The 16486-nt window shown below is 41.6% G+C and overlaps 1 protein-coding gene across 1 annotated transcript in view; it reads right to left on the bottom strand.

Annotated features, from left to right (window-relative positions):
* Positions 1-329: 329 nt before the first annotated feature.
* Positions 330-16486, bottom strand: part of SETD1B (SET domain containing 1B, histone lysine methyltransferase) — a 56448-nt gene continuing 40291 nt past the window's right edge. The window contains exons 14-18 of the mRNA XM_077293116.1: positions 3734-3900; positions 3407-3538; positions 1862-1981; positions 1632-1769; positions 330-641 (exon numbers count right to left, since the gene is read on the bottom strand). Coding sequence (XP_077149231.1) covers positions 468-641; positions 1632-1769; positions 1862-1981; positions 3407-3538; positions 3734-3900 — 731 coding nt within the window. The 3' untranslated portion in view covers positions 330-467. The remainder of the gene's footprint in view (positions 642-1631; positions 1770-1861; positions 1982-3406; positions 3539-3733; positions 3901-16486) is intronic.

Below are 16486 nucleotides of genomic sequence, written 5' to 3'. Positions count from 1 at the left end.
ATCCCTTTCTGAAAAGTTAAAGGGTAACATCTATTTCCAATGGATACCATTACAGTATTACCTCTTCATATTTATGGTGCGTATCTGATGAGGAAACTAGCAGCATTATGGCATAAAAAAAAAGAAGGTACCGAATTATGACCTCCACTAGATTAATATTAGTCAGGAGAAAATTGTTGAGAGCGGTTTCTCGGTTTTCCATACATGTTTTCTGTGCCACTAAGTGGTATCACCTTTTCAATGTTAAAGATGAAAAGTCAAAGAAAATAAAAATAAAGAGCACCAGGGTCTTTACAATCAGAAGCAATGTCGTGATGTACATGTGCCCTTCTTGTTCAGGAGCCCAAGAGAAGTGCGAAACCGTTTTTGTTTTTTTGTAGTTTTTTTTTTTTTGGCAAAAGTGCAACTTGCACCTCTTACTTGCAGTCCGCTATGGCTGAAAGGTGCATTGACAGATCAGAGACAATTTAATTCAATGTCCCTCTGCAATTCTCTGCTCCGCAAAGACAAGGGATCTTAACGTCCTCTATAGGGAACTTGTAATCGTATGTGATCTCTTCATTCACATTAATATATTGTTTGGAGTAGATGACAATCTTCTTTTGAGACTCCACAGTGATGACCTTTGCGTAGCAATTAGGCTGAAAAACAATAAAAAGTGACCAATAAACATAGGCACTATATGGAGTATTTTCAACACGTCAAGGGGTTTTCCCACGAACAAAGCTAATTTTAATCAATAGATCTTGGAATAATAATAACTTCCACAATTGGAGGTGTTTAAAAAAAAAAAAAAGTTCCTGTGTAATGTCTGTGTCTGACCGTGCAGGAACATGGTCTGGTCATACCACAGCTCCTGGGCAGGGGGGAAAGCAAAAGAGTATACAGACAGTACACGAGATTGCAACATATTCTTTCTTTGAGGTCATACATAGCTTAAAAACAGGCAGCGAAATATTTTACTCACAAAAAGAATCAGCTGTGATCCCATGCTGCCCTGTCTGTATACTCTTTTGTTTCCTCTCTTAGCCAGGAGCTGTGGTGTGATCAGACCGTGTTCCTGCATTGCACTCTTGTGGGAGTGTCTCTCACAGTAATATAGGTTGTGAGATGTCGAACTGTATCCTGGGTGCTGAGGTGTTCATATATCAGAACAGCTTAGCTTCTATCCCGCACTTCTTTCCACTTCATGTGCTTTCCTCCTTTTCTATAGCCTGTGCACCCTGCCCTTCCTGAGACTGTGGATACTCCCCCACCAAAACCCACCCCTTCCTCACTCCATGCTCGCTGCGGAGAATCATGTACATCCCTCTCTCCACTCCTATATTTAACAGTAAGAGAGGACAGGTTTGTAACTTTTTCTTGCCGATGACAGGCTGCATAAAAGACTTGCAGACATTCTGCAGTAGCAAAATGGTAGAACATTTTCAATTAAGACAATTTACTTTTTGCATTTCAAATGCAAAGGAATAACAAATTAAATAACAAGTGCAAGGATGTACATAGTATGATGTCCTCTCACTCTGCTGACAGAATCAATAAGGTCTAGAAGTAAAATGTTTCTTAGACTCGCCATGAACTATTCCAACAAACATCTAAAATAAAAAAGTTGACAAAAAGATGCAACTTACATTACAACTATGGTTAATAAACCGAGCGAAATTCCCACATTTAGTGGCATCAATGATGGTGTCATGATCCACCCTAAACATGTAGCTGCTCCCGATCCCTTCATCCTCGTATCGCTTTTCCCGCATATCAGCAATGACCTGACAGTAAAAAAGAAAATGGTTATTTTTTTTACTGAAATCAAAATCACAGTCTCCGCTTAGAAAAGATATCCTGTTGGTAACCATCTTACCTGGCGAATATTCTGTCCCACATATTCAATGACCATCTCATCCGCAGCAATTGGCTCCATGGCAAAAAGGCCCCAGTCGTGAATATGGCTCTTACAGAAACGTATTTTCTTCTTGCGAAACTGAAATCAGCAAAACACATTCATAAAACGTCTATACATGTACGCTCTGTTTACAACATCGTGTAAATTATATACGAAAAGCTGAACAATAGGATTCTTCACCACATGCTGCAAAACGGCTATTGTCCCAATAAAGTATTGGCTCTAAAAAGAGACTACAGCGCCTCCGAGGATCCAAATGGACTGCAATTTAAGGGTCAATTTACACAGACCGATCACTGGTCGACTGTCTGGTTATGCAGGCTGACCACAGCAATTGATGGGCTGAGTGATCGATACAAGATTGCTCAGTGCACGTAGGCTGCCATTGTCCTCGGTAGTGCAAGCGCCGTTTACACAGGACGATGCACCACCAAGAATGATGATCTTTTATGCTGCATAAAACATATTTCACACGATAAACAAGATGCTCGTTCGTTGGGAGGTTGGCAGCCTATTTACACGACAAGATAATCGTGAAATGAGCATTTTTAAAGGGAACCTATCACCCCGTTTTTTTCGGTATGAGATAAAAATACTGTTAAATATGGCCTGAGCTGTGCATTACAATAGTGTAGTTTGTGGACCCCGATTCCCCACCTATGCTGCCGAAATACGTTACCAAAGTAGTCATTTTCGCCTGTCAATCAGGCTGGTCAGGTCGGATGGGCGTGGCTTCTTCCCCCAGATATTGCGTAGTTTTCCGTTGGTGGCGTAGTGGTGTGCGCATGTCCAAGGTCCCCAATCCTGCACGGGGGGGTGAAAATAGCAGCGATGTCCGTTATTCCATTGGTGGTCGGTGGGCGCGGCCATCTTCCTTTGGCCGCGCGTGCGCAGAAGCGGCGCTCTGCTGGCCGCGGCTTCAGGAAAATGGCCGCGGGATGCCGCGCGTGCGCAGATGGAGATCGCGGCGGCCATTTTCCTGAAGCCGCGGCCAGCAGAGCGCCGCTTCTGCGCACGCGCGGCCAAAGCAAGATGGCCGCGCCCACCGACCACCAATGGAATAACGGACATCGCTGCTATTTTCACCCCCCCGTGCAGGATTGGGGACGTTGGACATGCGCACACCACTACGCCACCAACGGAAAACTACGCAATATCTGGGGGAAGAAGCCACGCCCATCCGACCTGACCAGCCTGATTGACAGGCGAAAATGACTACTTTGGTAACGTATTTCGGCAGCATAGGTGGGGAATCGGGGTCCACAAACTACACTATTGTAATGCACAGCTCAGGCCCTATTTAACAGTATTTTTATCTCATACCGAAAAAAACGGGGTGATAGGTTCCCTTTAACAACACTGGTTCACAATGATCTTGCAGTGTTGAAAGACAATACCTAGCAACCTCCACATTAAAACTACTTGGGGCATATCTGTTGACAAAACAAGTGACAAAATGACAAATTCATATCCCCCTTTTAAAAATAAAACCCACTTCCTTACCTTGAGTTGATTAAATTTCAGCAGATCGCTGTCGCAGCTTCCAGTGAAGGAGGAGAGCAGCCGACGCTGTTCTGATCTTCTCTCTGAACCTGCTCGGGTGGAGGTGTGAGGCTGAGCTGGGATGCTCTTCCCCTGGACAGAGGGACAGAAAGGCATTTAGAAGATAAAACAGTATAAGTACATTACACTGTGATAGCGGAAGACCAAAAGAGTGCATGCGCACTATAATAATTGCATGTGCCCTTACTGCCCATACTAGCAGGGTGCAGAACAAGGATGTATTGTGTGTTCTGTGCTTTCAGCACCTAAGCTGCAGCAATTTCCTACCTGGGTATCATTTAAAGGTTCCTCAGTCATAGAGCGATTGTTAATGAGGTATTTTGCTTTGTCCTTATGATCAATTTTATAGTATCCCTCACTACGGGCGCAGCCAGTAAGATGATCACGTAACCCATCATCGCGTTTCTTTTTCTTGGGGGAAGAAACACTGGTTGGTGGGGAAAAAAAGAGTCAAGGAAAATATACACAAATGCGTTCTTGTGAATTAGAGGTATAATACTATGAAATATATGCTGCTGATGCACTATAAATCCAGCAAGAACATGCAGATTGTTATAACTTTATTTACTGAAACTACCACAAGTCAAAATTTGACACGTGAATGATGGAGCTTTCTGTCAAGCCAATACCGGACGCTATTTTGAAGGAAATCACAGCTTCTAAACATTTCTCAGAGGTCGCACATGTTCTGAAAAATCTGGGACACCGCACGGAGAGGCTTTACATGCTCTCAGGGTCAGATGTTTTCTGCAAATTTACCTGTATTACACTATAATCTAGTGGCCACATGTAAATGTGATCTGATGAAGTGCTGGTATGCAAACTAAAATGGGACACAGTCCAAAGGCCATAGTCAGAAATGTCTCCCACAATAGGAAAGACTTTCCCCACATAGAATAATTCCTATTGCCGGAAATATTGAGTTTTGCCACCTTCCATGTATTTACAATAGCGGTTGAAAGTTTAGAGACAACTGTTCATAAAAAGATTTCTCTTGTTCTTATTGGAATGTGCACATTGTAGATTTAGGCCTCGCTCCCACTAGAGTTAAAAAATGATCGCTTCGATATTGATCCAGAAAAGTAGAACGCGTGCCCATGGGGGTACAATGCTATTTTTCTCACATAGCATCCATAGAAAATGTGTTTTTTTTCTCTGCAACTATTATTCTGCAATCATTTACAGGACCTGTTACAGTGTTCTATGCTACAGAATGGTAATGTAGTCGTAAAAATAGGATGGCATACGTGTGCTGTCCTTTTTGTCTCTCACACCCATTGACTTGCATTGGCAAGTCTCATCCGATATACGCAATCGCAACATGCTGTGATTTTTTTCCTCAGTCCGTTTTCAGCTGAGGAAAAAAAAAAGTTAATTAAAAAAAATTGCAGATTAGCACTGTCATTGAATAACATTGGTGAGAGAGCAATGCGATTTTTTTCTCTCATTGCACTCGCAGAGTTTATACGCAAGTGCGAATGAGGTCTTAGACTGAGGGCAGCAAAACCACAAAGACACATATGGATACAAGGGGTAAAACACCTGTGAAACAAACCAGAGTATGTGGCAAACCGATTTCTCAAAGCCTTCCACTATTAGGGCTCATGCAAATGAGCCTATAAATCGGATGTGTCCTGTCCAATCTTTGATCTGCTAGCACACCGACCCATGTTATTAAATAGGTCTGTTCAAACAAACGTTTTTGATGGTGAGAAAAAAAAATTGTAGACTCATCCATTCAAGTCTATAGGTGGTATAAAACAAACAAACAAACAAACAAGCAAACAAAACAAACGCTCTCACAGAAACCCGAATGGCAATTTTTATGGTTACATTTCTATTATAAAGCTAGGAAACTGTATTTGATTATGTGCATTTTTTTTTGTAGTTGTATGAAGGACGTCAAAAACGGATATACAGATGACACGATGATAAAAATTAGAAAAAAAAAAAAGGTCTGGATGAAAAACAGCCACTCTAACTCCGATAGCTTCATACACCCTTGACATTTCTTCAGGCAGCTTCATCATGAGTCACCTGGAATGACTTCCTATGAACTGGTAGGTCTCAGAAAGAGATCATTTGTGGAATCATCGACCTACAGAAAGTGTTTGTGAGGCAGTGTTGGTACACAGTTCCATACAATGCAGAGCCCTATTTCACAACTGATCTAAGATAGAATATGGCAAGAACCACTCAACTAAGTTAAGAGAGATGACCGTCTATCATTATTTTAGGATATGAAAACCACTCAATGTGGAATATTTCTAGAACCTTAAAAAAGTATCCTCAAGTGAAGTTATGAAAACCAATAGTCGACATGAAGAAACTGACTCATGAGTAATGCCCCTGGAATGGAAGACCAAGAATTACCTCTTCTGTAGAGGACAAGTTCATCAGAGTTACCAGACTCAGAAACTGAAAATTGACAACACCTCAGAGAACAGCCCTCAAAAATGTTGCACAGAAATCATGTAGCAGACACATCTCAACAGGAACTGTCCAGAGTAGACTGAGTAGGCGGCCTTTATGGTCGAAATGCCACAAATAAGCTACTGAAGATCATAAACAAGAATATACTTATTTTGGCCAAGCAACACAAGAACTGGACAATAGATCAGTGGAAGTCTCTGTGATCTGAAAAATTAGAATTTGGAGATTTTTGCTAACAACCACCATGCCACTGTGAGACATAGAATAGGTGAGCAGATTTTTACATGTGTGGTGTCCAGTGTGAGGCATAGAGGAGGTGTGATGGTGTGGGAGTGTTTTGCTGGTGACACAGTTGCTAATTTATTCCAAATTCAAGGCACACTTATCCAGCAAGGCTAACCACAGGATTCTGCACTCATGTATTGCAACAGGACAATGACCTGAAATAGCTTTCCAGGCTGTGTGACCTAAAAAGAGAGTGAAGTAGTGTTGCGTCAAATGACACTGCCTGCACAACCACCCAACTTTACCCAATTGAGGTGGCTCTGGATGAGTTTAACACAGAATGAATGCAAAGCAACCAACAGTGCTCAGCAATGCTGGGAACTTTTTCATACTGGAATGTCATTCCAGGAAACTACCTTAATGAAGTTGATTGAAAAATGCCAAGAGTGTGTAATGCGGTCATCAGAGTTACTTTCAAGAATCTAAGTTTCGTGTTTATGATATTCTGATTTCTTTCTTACATTTCTGAACTTCTTTTTGTCCAAATGTATTCTTTGTTTTTTCTACCTTCAGTCTGAATCCACAGTGTGCACAATCCAATAAGGACAAGGAAAAGCATTGCATGAACAGGTGTATTCAAACTTTTGACAGGTACTGAACATTTGATGAAAATACATAACAGTACTATTTCCCAGTACCATTTCCACACATGGAATCGATCATATTATCTACAATATATGATATAGTGGAAAAATGCAGCCTGAGAAAAGAACTGATTCTGCTACTAAAAATGGCGTAAGCCCCACAAAAAAAAAAAAACTACCTTTCTTTAACCCCTTCACCCCCAAGGGTGGTTTGCACATTAATGACCGGGCCAATTTTTACAATTCTGACCACTGTCCCTTTATGAGGTTATAACTCTGGAACGCTTCAACGGATCCTGGTGATTCTGACACTGTTTTCTCGTGACATATTGTACTTCATGATAGTGGTAAAATTTATTCGATATAACTTGCATTTATTTGTGAAAAAAAATGGAAATTTGGCGAAAATTTTGAAAAATTTCGCAATTTTCCAACTTTGAATTTTTATGCCCCTAAATCATAGAGATATGTCACACAAAATACTTAATAGGTAACATTTCCCACATGTCTACTTTACATCAGCACAATTTAGGAACCAAAATTTTTTTTCGTTAGAGAGTTATAAGGGTTAAAAGTTGACCAGCAATTTCTCATTTTTACAACACCATTTTTTTTTAAGGGACCACATCTCATTTGAAGTCATTTTGAGGGGTCTATATGACAGAAAATACCCAAGTGTGACACCATTCTAAAAGCTGCACCCCTCAATGTGCTCAAAACCACATTCAAGAAGTTTATTAACCCTTCAGGTGTTTCACAGGAATTTTTGGAATGTTTAAATAAAAATGAACATTTAACTTTTTTGTGTAAAAAAAAAAAAAAAAAAATTTATTTCAGCTCCAATTTGTTTTATTTTACCAAGGGTAAAAGGAGAAAATGGACCCTAAAAGTTGTTGTACAATTTGTGCGGAGTACGCTGATACCCCATATGTGGGGGTAAACCACTGTTTGGGCGCACCGCAGAGCACGGAAGGGAAGGAGCGCCATTTGACTTTTCAATGCAAAATTGACTGGAATTGAGATGGAACGCCATGTTGCGTTTGGAGAGCCCCTGATGTGCCTAAACATTGAAACCCCCCACAAGTGACATCACTTTGTTAAGTAGACCCCCTAAGGAACTCATCTAGATGTGTGGTGAGCACTTTGACCCACCAAGTGCTTCACAGAAGTTTATAATGCAGAGCCGTAAAAATAAAAAATCATATTTTTTCACAAAAATTATCTTTTCGCCCCTAATTTTTTATTTTCCCAAGGGTAAGAGAAGAAATTGGACTCCAAAAGTTGTTGTGCAATTTGTCCTGAGTACGCCGATACCCCATATGTGGGGGTAAACCACTGTTTGGGCGCACCGCAGAGCTCGGAAGGGAAGGAGCGCCATTTGACTTTTCAATGCAAAATTGACTGGAATTGAGATGCAATGCCATGTTGCGTTTGGAGAGCCCCTGATGTGCCTAAACATTCAAACCCCCCACAAGTGACACCATTTTGGAAAGTAGATCCCTTAAGGAACTTATCTAGATGTGTGGTGAGCACTTTGACCCAACAAGTGCTTCACAGAAGTTTATAATGCAGAGCCGTAAAAATAAAAAATCATATTTTTTCACAAAAATTATCTTTTTGCCCCCAATTTTTTCTTTTCCCAAGGGTAAGAGAAGAAATTAGACCACAAAAGTTGTTGTGCAATTTGTCCCGAGTACGCCGATACCCCATATGTGGGGGTAAACAACTGTTTGGGCGCATGGCAGAGCTCGGAAGGGAAGGAGCGCCATTTGACTTTTCAATGCAAAATTGACTGGAATTAAGATGGGACGCCATGTCGCGTTTGGAGAGCCCCTGATGTGCCTAAACATTAAACCCCCCCACAAGTGACCCCATATTGGAAACTAGACCTCCCAAGGAACTTATCTACACTCACCGGCCACTTTATTAGGTACACCTGTCCAACTTCTTGTTAACACTTAATTTCTAATCAGCCAATCACATGGCGGCAACTCAGTGCATTTAGGCATGTAGACATGGTCAAGACAATCTCCTGCAGTTCAAACCGAGCATCAGTATGGGGAAGAAAGGTGATTTGAGTGCCTCTGAATGTGGCATGGTTGTTGGTGCCAGAAGGGCTGGTCTGAGTATTTCAGAAACTGCTGATCTACTGGGATTTTCACGCACAACCATCTCTAGGGTTTACAGAGAATGGTCCGAAAAAGAAAAAAAATCCAGTGAGCGGCAGTTCTGTGGGCGGAAATGCCTTGTTGATGCCAGAGGTCAGAGGAGAATGGGCAGACTGGTTCGAGCTGATAGAAAGGCAACAGTGACTCAAATCGCCACCCGTTACAACCAAGGTAGGCCTAAGAGCATCTCTGAACGCACAGTGCGTCGAACTTTGAGGCAGATGGGCTACAGCAGCAGAAGACCACACCGGGTACCACTCCTTTCAGCTAAGAACAGGAAACTGAGGCTACAATTTGTACAAGCTCATCGAAATTGGACAGTAGAAGATTGGAAAAACGTTGCTTGGTCTGATGAGTCTCGATTTCTGCTGCGACATTCGGATGGTAGGGTCAGAATTTGGCGTAAACAACATGAAAGCATGGATCCATCCTGCCTTGTATGGAGCATCTTTGGGATGTGCAGCCGACAAATCTGCGGCAACTGTGTGATGCCATCATGTCAATATGGACCAAAATCTCTGAGGAATGCTTCCAGCACCTTGTTGAATCTATGCCACGAAGAATTGAGGCAGTTCTGAAGGCAAAAGGGGGTCCAACCCGTTACTAGCATGGTGTACCTAATAAAGTGGCCGGTGAGTGTAGATGTGTTGTGAGAACTTTGAACCCCCAAGTGTTTCACTACAGTTTATAACGCAGAGCCGTGAAAATAAACATTTTTTCCACAAAAATGATTTTTTTAGCCCCCAGTTTTGTATTTTCCCAAGTGTAACAGGATAAATTGGACCCCAAAAGTTGTTGTCCAATTTGTCCTGAGTATGCTGATACCCCATATGTGGGGGGAAACCACCGTTTGGGCGCATGGCAGAGCTCAGAAGGGAAGGAGCGCCATTTGGAATGCAGACTTAGATGGATTGGTCTGCATGCATCACGTTGCATTTGCAGAGCCCCTGATGTACCCAAACAGTAGAAACCCCCAAAAGTGACCCCATATTGGAAACTAGACCTCCCAAGGAACTTATCTAGATGTGTTGTGAGAACTTTGAACCCCCAAGTGTTTCACTAGTTTACAACGCAGAGCCGTGAAAATAAAAAATCCTTTTTTTTCCCACAAAAATGATTTTTAGCCCCCCAAATTTATATTTTCCCAAGGGTAACAAGAGAACTTGGACCCCAAAAGTTGTTGTCAATTTGTCCCGAGTACGCTGATGCCCCATATGTTGGGGTAAACCGCTGTTTGGGCGCACAGGAAAGCTCGGAAGGGAAGGAGCACCGTTTTACTTTTTCAATGCAGAATTGGCTGGAATTGAGATCGGACGCCATGTCGCGTTTGGAGCGCCCCAGATGTGCCTAAACAGTGGAAACTCCCCAATTCTAACTGAAACCCTAATCCAAACACACCCCTAGCCCTAATCCCAACGGTAACCCTAACCACACCCCTAACCCTGACACACCCCTAACTCTAATCCCAACTGTAAATGTAATCCTAACCCTAACTTTAGCCCAACCCTAACCCTAACTTTAGCCCCAACCCTAACTTTAGCTCCAACTCTAACCCTAACTTTAGCTCCAACCCTAACCCCAACCCTAACCCTAGACCTAACCCTAACGGGAAAATGGAAATAAATACATTTTTTTAATTTTATTATTTTTCCCTAACTAAGGGGGTGATGAAGGGGGGTTTGATTTACTTTTATAGCATTTTTTATAGCAGATTTTTATGATTGGCAGCCGTCACATACTAAAAGACGCTTTTTATAGCAAAAAAGTTTTTGCGTCTCCACATTTTGAGACCTATAATTTTTCCATATTTTGGTTCACAGAGTCATGTGAGGTCTTGTTTTTTGCAGGACGAGTTGACGTTTTTATTGGTAACATTTTCGGATACGTGACAGTTTTTGATTGCTTTTTATTCTGATTTTTGTGAGGCAGAATGACAAAAAAACAGCTATTCATGAAGGCGTTTATACCGTTCCACGTTTGGCAAAATTGATAAAGCAGTTTTATTCTTCGGGTCAGTACGATTACAGCGATACCTCATTTATATCTTTTTTTATGTTTTGGCGCTTTTATACGATAAAAACTATTTTATAGAATAAATAATTATTTTGGCATCCCTTTATTCTGAGGACTATAACTTTATTTTTTCTTTGATGACGCTGTATGGCGGCTCCTTTTTTGCGGGATACGATGACGTTTTCAGCGGAACCTGGTGGTTATTTATATCCGTCTTTTTGATCGCGTGTTATTCCACTTTTTGTTCGGCGGTATGATAATAAAGCGTTGTTTTTTGCCTCTTTTTTTTTCCCCTACGGTGTTCACTGAAGGGGTTAACTAGTGATATAGTTTTATAGGTGGGGTCGTTACGGATGCGGCGATACTAAATATGTGTACTTTTATTGTTTTATTTTTTTATTTAGATAAAGAAATGTATTTATGGGAATAATATTATTTTTTTTCTTTATTTAGGAAATTTTTTTTTTATTTTATTTTTTTTTTACACATGTGGACATTTTTTTTTTTAACTTTTTTACTTTGTCCCGGGGGGGACATCACAGATCGGTGATCTTACAGTTTGCATAGCACTCTGTCAGATCACCGATCTGACTTAGAGCACTGCAGGCTTACCAGCGCCTGCACTGAGCAGGCACTCGGTAAGCCACCTCCCTCCCTGCAGGACCCGGATGCCGCGGCCATCTTGGATCCGGGACCTGCAGCGAGAAAGGAGGTAGGAGACCCTCGGAGCAACGCGATCACATCGCGTTGCTCCGGGGGTCTCAGGGAAGCCCGCAGGGAGCCCCCTCCCTGCGCGATGCTTCCCTGTACCGCCGGCACACCGCGATCATGTTTGATCGCGGTGTGCCGGGGGTTAATGTGCCGGGGGCGGTCCGTGACCGCTCCTGGCACATAGTGCCGGATGTCAGCTGCGATAGTCAGCTGACACCCGGCCGCGCTCCCCCGTGAGCGCCGCCGATGGCACTGGACGTACTATCCCGTCCGTGGTCATACGGGCCCACCCCACCTCGACGGGATAGTACGTCCAATGTCAGAAAGGGGTTAACCTGTCCTTGAAAGGAAACAGACAGCAGGATTTACCCCTAAAAGTTATTAGTACTATTTTTTTAATTATATTTCTAATACCATTTTAAATGATCCATGTATGATTGCTAATTGCTGCTGTAGTGGGCTTAAAACTAAGTTTAAAGGGGTATTCCCGAATCTATCCCAATATATAGTAGGTGTAATAATAATATTCGCAAATACCTACAATTAGAAATGTAGTAGTTTTTCTTAATTTGCTGTCTCTTTCCTCATGAACAGTCATTGCAGGACCTTAGGTATCCACGGATCCATCCACTGATAAAGTGACAGCTAGCTGCTAGTGGTCGTAACCATGGACACCTAAGGTCCTGCAATGCCTGCACATGAGGAAAGAGACATAGCAAATAAAAAAAAATCTATACTACATTTCTAATTAGAGGTATTTGCTAATATTATTATTATTACACCTACTACATATTGGGATAGATTTTTGGAGATGGGACTACTTATTTAATACCAGCATGCGGTCACTCATTCTAAAAGTGCACTGGTATCTGCGCAGGTTGGAATGTCAATCACGCTGTTGTGGGAATGACTGACAGCAGTCATGACTTGTCTGGATTTTCGCATGTTGGCATTAAAAATAATCTTTCAAGTAAAAAATGCTATTGATCTGCAGGTTAGTAGCATTTTGGAGATGCTCGGCGCAAGTACGGAAAGCCCTGCTGCTAGGAGGAAATTAACTTTATTCCTCCCGGCAGCAGGCTTTCAGTCAGGGGTGGGCCAGTAGGCTTCAGTCAGTGTTCAGTGCAAAATGAGCAGCGGATGAAACCATGCCCCAGAATGGACTAAGGCAGAGCATTAGAGCAGCAGAGCAGAATATACAGCTCTTGTAAAAATTAAGAGACCACTGCAAAATTTTCAGTTTGTCTGATTTTTCTCTCTATAGGTATATTTTTAAGTAAAATGTAAATTGTTCTTTTATTCTATAAACTACTGACATGTCTCCGAAGTTTCAAGCAATAAATTTTGTATTTATTTTCTGAAAATGAGAAATGGTCAAAATAACAAAAAAAATGCATTGCTTGAAGACCTCAAGTAATGCAAAAAAAAAAAGTTCAGAATCATAATCATTTAGAAACAACAATCCTAATGTTTTAACTCAGGAAGAGTTCAGAAATGAATATTTTGTGGAATAACTATGATTTTTAATCACAGCTTTCATGCGTCTTGCCATGCTTTCCACCAGTCTTTGACACTGCTTTTGGGTGACATTATGCCACTCCTGGTACGAAAATGTAAGCAGGTCTTCATTGTTTGATGGCTTGTGACTATCCATCTTCCTCTTGATTACATTCCAGAGGTTTTCAATTGGGTTCAGGTCTGGAGATTGGGCTGCCCATGACAGGGATTTGATGTGGTGGTCCTTCATCCACACATTGATTGACCTAGATGTGTGGAATGGCGCATTGTGTGCTGGCAAAACCAGTCCTCAGAGTTGGGGAACATTGCCTGAGCAGAAGGAATCAACTTTTTCCAGGATAACCTTGTATGCGGCTTGATTCATACATCCTTCGCAAAGGTTAACCTGCCCAATTCCAGCTTTGCTGAAGCATCCCCAGATCAACACCTGGTCGTCTAATGGTTAGATGGAGACCTGGAGAGGTATCAAGCCGCGTACAGGGTTATCCTGGAAAAACTGTTGATTCTTTCTGCTCAGGCAATGTTCCCCAACTCTGAGGACTGGTTTTCCCGGCAGGACAATGCACCATTTATTTATTTTTTTGTAATTTTGTTCCTGTGTTGCAGAAATATTACCAACCAAATGTTTTTACATATGAGATATATATATATATATATAAAGCTGAATGTGTGTGTGTGTGTGTGTGTGTGTGTGTGTGTGTGTGTGTGTGTGTGTGTGTGTATGTGTGTATGTATGTATGTATGTATGTATGTATGTATGTATGTATGTATGTATGTATGTATGTATGTATGTATGTATGTATGTATGTATGTATGTATGTCCGGGATTGGCATCTGCATCGTCGCAGCTACAGCCACAAAATTTTGCACGGTCACACGTCTGGACCCCGAGAGCATCATAGGCTATGTTGTGAGGCGAAATTAACCCCGCGCTTTCCACCGAACAATTTTGCCCCCATCTACATAATGGGGAAAAAGTTAAAGGAAAAGTGTTGGAGGCAAATTGACAGCTGCCAGATGTGAACAAGGGGGACTTAAAGAATGAGAGCGATGGCGCCAAAGAGTATGTACCGTACAGTTGCTAAGGTGGGGCCCGGACATGGGATACTCACCACACACGGGGATATGAACACACACACTACCACGTGCTTGAACACATATACCACCCTCAGCACACATTTCACCACACATACACCAACCTCGCCACATAAAATTCGAAACACAAAAGTCGCCACTCAAAACTCGCCACACGCAAAACTTGCACATGTGGAAAAATTGCCACATGCACAAAAGTTGCAACACATGCAAAAGTTGTCTCACACAAAACTTGCACATACTCAAAACGCACAACACATAAAACTCGCCATGCGCAAAACTTGCTGCACACAACTTGCTACACTAACCTGTCACATGCAACTCGACACACAAAAAGTTGCTACACGCATGTCGCCACACACAACTCAACACACACAACGTGACACATGAAACTCGCCCTAAAACACACACAAGTCTGGTATTATCCTTCAAAAATAAAAATCTGATTTAATAAGCAGACAAACTACAAGAGCAACAAATGTACCATATAGGAAATACGGCAGCTGTCAGTCACATGACCTGTCTATTATGTGTATGTGTGAGCTAATATATACTGCCAGGGGGGAGGGCTTCCTGTTGGCTGTGGATTTATCAGGCTGCCAATTAAGCTTACAAATACTGAGGTAAAAATACTGAGCAAATAACGTGTGAACGAGGTCTAATACAGGAGGAGATGACATACAGGTACATACTATATACAGGGGAGATGACACAGGTATATACTATATACAGGAGCAGATGACAGGTATATACTATATACAGGAGATGAGATACAGGTATATACTATATACAGGAGGAGATGACACACACATACTATATACAGGAGGAGATGACAGGTATATACTATATACAGGAGGAGATGACACACGTATATACTATATACAGGAGGAGATGACATACAGGTATATACTATATACAGAAGAGATGACATACAGCAGGTATATACTATTTACAGGGGAGATGAGATACAGGTATATATTATATACAGGGGAGATGACATACAGGTATATACTATATACAGGGGAGATGACATACAGGTATATACTATATACAGGGGAGATGACATACAGGTATATACTATATACAGGAGATGACATACAGGTGTATACTATATATAAGGGAGATGACAAACATGTATATACTGAGGGGAAAATGAGAGGTGTGAGGTGAAAATGAAAAGGAGTGAGTGCAAAATGAGAGGAGTGAGGGAAAATAGTGGAGTGATCGGAAAACGACAGATCTGAGGTCGAAATGACAAGTGTTAGGGGGAATGAGAGGAGTGAGGGGGAATGAGAGGAGTGAGGGGGAATGAGAGGAGTGAGGGGGAATGAGAGGAGTGAGGGGGAATGAGAGGAGTGAGGGGGAATGAGAGGAGTGAGGGGGAATGAGAGGAGTGAGGGGGAATGAGAGGAGTGAGGGGGAATGAGAGGAGTGAGGGGGAATGAGAGGAGTGAGGGGGAATGAGAGGAGTGAGGGGGAATGAGAGGAGTGAGGGGGAATATGAGAGGTGTGAGGGAGAAAATGAAAGATGTGATGGGAAAATAAGAGAAGTTAGGTGCTATAACCAACCACAGACATTTACTATGCCCAGGCAACGCCGGCCTCATCAGCTAGTATGTACAGTGTGTATATATATATATATATATATATATATGTGTATATATATATGTATATATGTGTATATATATTATATATATATATATATATATATATATATATATATATATATATATATATATATATATATATATATATATATATATACACATATATATATATATATATATATATATATATATATATATACACACACACATACACACACACACTGGGGGCTCACTGGGAGCGTGCACTTATTCTCTCTGTAGGATACTGACCACTCACAAACAGGTGACAACACTCAAAGGAAAGAGGAATATGCCAGCACCCTAGCTTACAGTAGTATTTCCCACCCAAACTTCAGACCTCATGGCCCTCAACAGATCAGGTTTTCAGGATTTCCTTGGTATTGCGCAGGTGCTGAAATTACTATCAATGTATCAGAAATGACCACAGGTTCTCTCACTTGTGCAATACTAAGAAAATACTGAAAACACGATGTTTTGGGGGTTGTGAAGACTGGAGTTTGGGAAACACTGCCTTAGGCCGGGTTCACATTAGCGTTTCTGTGCACAGTGCATGATCCGCATGCGTCCATATCTTTAATAAGATGT

This window comes from Ranitomeya variabilis, chromosome 1, assembly GCF_051348905.1.
Source record: "Ranitomeya variabilis isolate aRanVar5 chromosome 1, aRanVar5.hap1, whole genome shotgun sequence".
NCBI classification, from domain to species: domain Eukaryota; kingdom Metazoa; phylum Chordata; class Amphibia; order Anura; family Dendrobatidae; genus Ranitomeya; species Ranitomeya variabilis.
The sequence above is the reverse complement of the archived record's forward strand: the minus strand, read 5'-3'. Positions and strand labels throughout refer to the sequence as shown.